This window comes from Chanos chanos, chromosome 11 (genome assembly GCF_902362185.1).
Source record: "Chanos chanos chromosome 11, fChaCha1.1, whole genome shotgun sequence".
Taxonomy (NCBI): Eukaryota; Metazoa; Chordata; class Actinopteri; order Gonorynchiformes; family Chanidae; genus Chanos; species Chanos chanos.
In genome coordinates this window covers 505001-512500 of record NC_044505.1, presented here as the reverse complement: position 1 = coordinate 512500, position 7500 = coordinate 505001, and the positions used below count along the sequence as shown (strand labels likewise).

Below are 7500 nucleotides of genomic sequence, written 5' to 3'. Positions count from 1 at the left end.
GCCCCCCCACCGCCCAACACACACACACACACACACACACACACACACTCTCCCACCTCCCTCAGCTCCTTCCCCCACACTGGCTGGTCTATCTGCTCTCGCTGTATTTTTAGCTCCCCGCCGGCTGGGGCTTTTAGTCCTCCCATGGCTGAAGGAGGGTCTTAATCAAAATATTTACTCACTCACTCACTCATTATCTAAGCAGCTTATCCTAATTAGGGTCGCGGGGGGTGCTGGAGCCTATTCCAGCGCTCACTGGGTGAAAGGTGGGGAAACACCCTGGACAGGTCATCAGTCCATCACAGTCAAAATGTTCAAATGTAACAATATTGTTCTTTCACTCTCTGTCTCTCTCCCTCTCTCTGTCTGTCTCTCTCTCTGCCTAACCCTTTACAATCTATCTTCACATACCTGTCTTTCTTAATTCCTGCCATGCCTTCCATGCTTTGGAGATGTTGACAAAGATTAGACCTAACATACGCTACTCAACCTGTAATCTAAAGTTACTGATTCAGTAAAACACTTCTGTACCACACTGCCCCACTTCAACTCGAGCACCTGACAGGGAAGCCTCAGACCAACTGCAGCTCAGCCACCTAACACCTCCACACATACTCCTCACAGCCAACCTCCAAACACCTCCATACGGCTCCTCACAGCCCAGCCACCAAACCCCTGTGGTCAGTGTAACTCTGGGAGGTAAAAGGTCAAGTTGTAATGCGTATGACGAGTTTCCACAAACTGCTGTTCCAGGTGTGACTCTTAAAAAACTGTTGGGAATAAGATGAAGGATTCGGACTAATCAAAAATTCTCTTTTTACTGACAACCAGTAGACAGGTAGGGAGAGAGTGTGGGGGTGGAGTGTAGCCTCCTTTTTGTGGACGGCTTAAGAGTGTCACAGATGTTCAGGGGCCTTGAGGAGAAGTTCAGGCCACTTCCTGTTCATGTCTGATGCTTCTTCTCGTAAAAGGGCCCTGATACATTTGGTCTGACTGAAATAGAAACAGGAACGTCCAACCTTTATACACATACTCATCCTCTCACTTCAGTCCTGCCTCTGCCCTCTGCCTTCTGCCCTCTGACCTCCGCCTCTCAGAACAAAGCCTCTGAAGATCTAGCCAAGAGCAGATGCACAGAACATCTTCACGCAGTGTTTAATATCTGTGGGAAGATTTATGAACCTGTCTTTGACCTACAACTCCCCCCTCAACCCCCACCTCTCTCTCTCTCTCTGTGTGTGTGTAGTGTATTTGTCAGTCTGTGTGTGTGTGTTTGTGTGCGTGTGTGTGTGTGTGTGTGTGTATGTGTCAGTCTGTGTGTGTGTGTGTGTGTGTGTGTGTGTGTGTGTGTGTGTGTTAGAGTGGAAGAGCTCTGCTGTGAATGTTACTTCCAGTCAGTCTACCTGCACCAGCTCCTCATTGTGTCATGTGACCACAGCAGCCCACTCACAGAGAAGAGGAGCGTTAGTGAAAACTCCTCCTCCTTACCAGACTCTCATTAGGTCTAAAGCACAGTCAGTGTGGTTTGTAAAGGTTTGTAAATGTTTGTAAACTCTGTGGAACATGGGTTCTGGACACGGCCCTGGAGTCTGATTGTTTCTGGTTTCTTTTGTCACTGTAACAAAGCTCTGTGATGAAGGCTTGTCACTAAGGGACTTGGGACCAATTCGATTTTTTCGCGTTTACGCTCACTGACCTGCCGCTGTGTGTCCCACGGCAACCACAGGAAGAGGAAGAGTGAAAGATCGGGGGGGTCGATGGCAAGAAGCGGTTGAGCTGTAGAGTCAGTGATGGTTTGGGCAGAGGCAGCCAGAGCGGCTGAGCACTGTTTGTTCCATATAGACAGATCATTAGTGCTCATTACGGACGGATTAAACTCTAAGAGAAAAAAAACTGTCATGTGGTTAAAGTCAGTGTGTCCATGTAATGCACAATGTTACACGGCCATAACACACACACACACCACTCACCACTTACCAGTCACCAGCCAGTCCCTCTCACAATCTTAACTATCACTCTCTTTCTACTTGTCTTTATTTCTCTCTCTCTGTCTCTGTTTCTCTCTCTCTCTCTCTCTCTCTCTCTCTCTCTCTCTCACTCACACACACACACACACACACTCTCTGTCTCTGTGTCTGTCTCACCCAGTTTTCTCTCTCTCTCTCTCTCTGCAGAGCGGCGGATGAGTCAGGGGCTGTGGGGACAGTGGTAGTGACTCGGCTAAAGATGGGGGAGATTGAGGACAGAGAAACCGACCACATTGCAGCTGACGTGCACAGCCAGAAGGTACGTCTTAGCTCCACCCCCTTCCTTTTGCCCCTGCGCTCCCGTAGCAACGAGTCACTGTAAAGCTTCTGATGGTCACAGTTCGGGCTGGCTGCCTCAGCTAATACCACTAATGCTGGTTAGAGAAGCCTGTCAGAACTCAAATGGCTCAGTGAAATTTATCAAACTCGGCAAGCCCACAGAGAGAGAGAGAGAAAGAGAGACTGTGAGACAGAGAGAGGAGAGAGAGAGAAGCGAGAGAGAGAGAGAGAGAGAGAGAAGAGAAAGAGACAGAGAGAAGAGAGAGAGAGAGAGCAAGAGAAGAGAGAGAGAGAGAGAGAACAAGAGGAGAGAGACAGAGAGAGAGAGAGAGAGAGAGAGAGAACAAGAGGAGAGAGAGAGAGAGAGAGAGAGAGAGAGAGAGAGAGAGAACAAGAGGAGAGAGAGAGAGAGAGAGAGAGAGAGAGAACGAGAGCAGAGAGAAGAGAGAAAGAGAGACGGATAGGTGGCAGTGGCAGCGTGTGCCTCAGATCAGCACTATGTTAAAAACAGTGTTACTATGAGGAAGACGGCGACACACACAGTGTAAGGAGATTATGAGCAGATCTGGAGGAGAGGAGGGAGGAGGAGAGAAGGAGACTCTTTCCCAGAATGGGCCACCCTCACACCACAAACAGAGTAGTATGTATTCAACAGTCATGTGTGTTCAGTCATTGTGTTTCTCATTATGTGGACAATGTCCATTCTCTTTTATAATAAAATGCATAATTTGTCTTTATATTTGTGTTTAGATTCATGTGTTGAGTTGCATGTGTTGAGTTTGTTTGTGTGTATAGTTAACATTGTTCTTTAGGACAGTGAGTTTTGTGTCAAAGTTTGTCTTTATATTTGTGTTTAGATTCATGTGTTGAGTTGCATGTGTTGAGTTTGTTTGTGTGTATAGTTAACATTGTTCTTTAGGACAGTGAGTTTTGTGTCAAAGTTTGTCTTTATATTTGTGTTTAGATTCATGTGTTGAGTTGCATGTGTTGAGTTTGTTTGTGTGTATAGTTAACATTGTTCTTTAGGACAGTGAGTTTTGTGTCAAAGTTTGTCTTTATATTTGTGTTTAGATTCATGTGTTGAGTTGCATGTGTTGAGTTTGTTTGTGTGTATAGTTAACATTGTTCTTTAGGACAGTGAGTTTTGTGTCAAAGTTTGTCTTTATATTTGTGTTTAGATTCATGTGTTGAGTTGCATGTGTTGAGTTTGTTTGTGTGTATAGTTAACATTGTTCTTTAGGACAGTGAGTTTTGTGTCAAAGTTTGTCTTTACATTTGTGTTTAGATTCATGTGTTGAGTTGCATGTGTTGAGTTTGTTTGTGTAGATTATGTGTAGACTATGTGTAGATTATGTGTAGACTATGTGTAGTGGTCTATGTGTAGACTATGTGTAGACTATGTGTAGATTATGTGTAGACTATGTGTAGACTATGTGTAGATTATGTGTAGACTATGTGTAGATTATGTGTAGACTATGTGTAGTGGTCTATGTGTAGACTATGTGTAGTGGACTGTGTAGACTATGTGTAGACTATGTGTAGTGGACTGTGTAGACTATGTGTAGACTATGTGTAGTAGACTGTGTAGACTATGTGTAGTGGACTGTGTAGACCAAGTGTAGACTATGTGTAGTGGACTGTGTAGACTATGTGTAGACTATGTGTAGTAGACTGTGTAGACTATGTGTAGACTATGTGTAGTGGACTGTGTAGACTAGGTGTAGACTATGTGTAGTGGACTGTGTAGACTATGTGTAGACTATGTGTAGTGGACTGTGTAGACTATATGATGTTTTGAAGTAGTTTGTCAAGATTGTGTGGAGGTATCTTTTGGTTTGTGTAAGATGTGTGTAGCGGTTTGCATAAACTGTTTGTTTAGACTGTGTGTCGCAGTGGTAAAATCTGGATTTGTGAACTGAAAAAATTACGTTAGATCAGCCAGCGTCAATTAGATTAATTTCTCTTGTTTTTCCCTCCAAAGTGCACCATGGTGTGTGAGTCTGCCCATGGGACCACAAATGACAAAGACAATGGGCCATTGATGAATGCAGGTGAGTCTATACACAGTGAGTCTATACACAGTGAGTCTATACACAGCGCTCACAAAGTACAGTAACACACCACCACTCACTACAACTCTACTCACTTATAACACACCACCACTCACTACAACTCTACTCACTTATAACACACCACCACTCACTACAACTCTACTCACTTGTGATCATGGATTCGAACTGTCTGTAAGAAGGTAAAGAACTGATTTTTAGAATGTGTTGAAGATCATTCTAGGAGGATGGGGCATTAAGACAAAAGGCTGATTTTCTATGTTCAGAGTGAACACGAGGGACCATCAGCATAAGACTTAGCAGGTTTGATGAGGTCTAGAATTCCAGATCAGCATTCTTGAGATGTAAGATGGCAGCTTTCTGACAATGGCCTTGTAATTAAACAGAAACCAATGATTAGTTTGCCTCTCTGTCAAAGATGACCAAGCCACTTTATCATAAAGGACACAATGGTGAGGACCATAACTATCAGCGGTGACAAATCTGATGGCAGAATGATAGTCTGTGTGCAGGGGTTTGGGGGCGGAAAGAGCAGCATTTCTATAAAAGACATCTCCATAATCCAACACAGTCATGAAATCCGCTTCAACAATCCGTTTCCTACCTATCATAGGGAAGCTGGTTCTATTTCTATTAAAGAACTCTGTTTTCTTGTCGAAGATTACTGACAAGATTGTCTATATGGTAATTAAATGTTAGTTTCTCATCAAGCCAGATGCCATGATATGTATATTCAGTGACTCTCTCAATGTTAAATCCATTTACAGTGGATAAATGCAAACTGTTATGCTCAATACTCTTAGCTCTATTAAACAGTGTGAGTTTTGTTCTGCCTGCATTGAGTACTAACTTAAGGTTAATGAGAGCTTCCTGAACAGCATCAAAGGGAAGTTGCAGGTTGTCAGTGGCTCGTTGTACAGAGTCAACAGAACAATACACAGTAGTGTGGTCGGCATAAAGATGGACATGACAACCACTCAATGAGGAGACAATATCATTAATATAAGTGGGGAAGAGGACAGGACCCAAAACTGATCCTTACAGAACACCCTTAGTCACCGGCAAAAACTCAGACATTTCCCACCTTCACACACTGAAGCCTCTCAGACAGATGGTTCTGAAACCCATCACAGGCCTTTCCATCCAAACCAATATTGTGTAATCTTTGTAAGAGCAAAGGATGATCAACTGGGTCAAATGCTTTTGACTAATCCACCAAAGGGGAAGCGCATCGTTTCTTCTTGTCTAGAGCAGATGCTGTATTATCATAGCCGAGATAGTGCTGTGATTAACTCTCAGTCCACACTGATGCAGAGACTTCATACTGAGTGACTTAAGAGGACTGACTTGAGTTCACTGTTAAAAATTCCAAGATCTTTGCTATGCAGATGCAGGGTAATTTGCAGACTGGGTGGTCATCATTTAAATCATCTCGATCACCTCTCTTGTGAAAAGGAGTCACATAGCCTGATTTCCAAACACTAGGAAATATGCCCGTTGAGATAGAGAGATTAAATATGTGTGTTAATTGGTCTGTGATAACTGGAGCAGACAGTCTCCAAAAAAAAGGGTCCAATTTATGCTCTCCAGTTGAATCTCCTGGTATCAGTGGCTTGCAATGCCTGAGAACCATTGTTACGAGAGCATGGCTGAAAAGTAAACGGAGCAATATGGTTGGTGGCGCCCACGCCATCATCATCATCATCATCAGTAAGAAGGATCCCTTTGTCTTCCTTTTCACATAAATGCCCAGCTTCAGCAAAGTGTTTATTGAAAGCAAGGCTAGCCTCATTCTGTTCAGAAATCAGTGACCATATTTAATATGTGTAGGTAAGGAATTAGTAGTTTTCTTTTTGTTCAAGTTTACCACTTTCCAAAATTTTGCAGGGTTTGAATAAGAGCTGGCGATTAGGTCTAAATAATAATTAGATTCGCTTTTCTCACAGATGACGTGCATTTATTTCTAAGCTGTTTAAATGTTACCCAGAGTGACAGGCTAGTGACCAAGCTCTGTTCCCTCTCTTAAATAAAGCTAATAATTTGGGTGGAAACCAGGGAGTTACTCTATCTAGCTGTTTGAATGGTGCATGTTTGTCAGTGACTGAGAGAAAGGTTTTTGTGAAAAGTCCAGTGTCATTTCAACATCTGAGATTTCAAAAGTGTAGTGTATGTCACTGTGGAAAATGCTGGTTAAAAAGAGGGAGAGGTTAAAAAGAGAGAGAGAGAGAGAGAGAGAGAGAGAGGGGGACAGTGTAAGTTCTTTTGCTGTATCTGTAAGGAGCACATTCTTTGCCTCTGACCAAACTTTTGAAAGACATACAGCAGAGGCAGAGACAGACCGTAGACTACACATCAGTTTTATTGGACAGCCAATTAGAGAGAAGAGAGTCGCCAAAGCCTCTAGCCCCTGTCTCATTAGACAAGCACTGCAAGAGAGGAGAGAGTGCGAAAAACTGAGAGAGAGAGAGAGAGAGAGAGAGATGTGGAAAGAGAGGAAGAGAGAGAGAGAGAGAGAGAGAGAGAGAGAGAGAGAGAGAGATGTTGGAAGGTCACACTGCTCTCTTCCGTTCTGATGAAAAAGGAAGTTAAGTCTTCTCTGTCAGTGGGTGGGTTGTATTTACAATTGTCCATGCGTCATGGCAGTGTTATGTTGATGTTGTTGATGTTGTTGTTATTGCTGTTGGTGTTGTTGTATTATTGTTGTACTGCTGAGTTGTGTTGTTGTTGTGCTGTGCTCTGTTGTAGTTGTGTTTTGGTGCTGTTGTGCTGTGTTGTGTTGTATTGTTCTTGTGCTGTTGTGTTGTTTTGTTTTGTGTTGTATTGTTGTGTTGTGTTGTGGTGTGGTGTGGTGTGGTGTGGTGTTGTATTGATGTGTTGTGTTGTGGTGTGTTGTGGTGTGGTGTGGTGTGGTGTGGTGTTGTATGGTGTTGTGTTGTGTTGCATTGTTGTATAGTGTTGTGTACTGTTGTGGATGTGTGAGCTATAACAGTAAGACACGGTGGTGTTGTATTGTGTTGTGTTGTGTTGTGTTGCTGTATGGTGTTGTATTGTGCTGTGTTGTGTTGTGTTGCTGTATGGTGTTGTGCTGTGTTGTGTTGTGTTGGTGTACTGTTGTGGATGTGTGA

At 43.3% G+C, this 7500-nt stretch overlaps 1 protein-coding gene across 1 annotated transcript in view; it reads left to right on the top strand.

Moving 5' to 3' along the window:
* The window catches only part of inpp4b (inositol polyphosphate-4-phosphatase type II B), a 174279-nt gene that overhangs the window by 84892 nt on the left and 81887 nt on the right, over window positions 1-7500 (top strand). The window contains exons 7-8 of the mRNA XM_030788238.1: window positions 2175-2286; window positions 4288-4357. Of these exons, the coding sequence (XP_030644098.1) occupies window positions 2175-2286; window positions 4288-4357 (182 nt within the window). The remainder of the gene's footprint in view (window positions 1-2174; window positions 2287-4287; window positions 4358-7500) is intronic.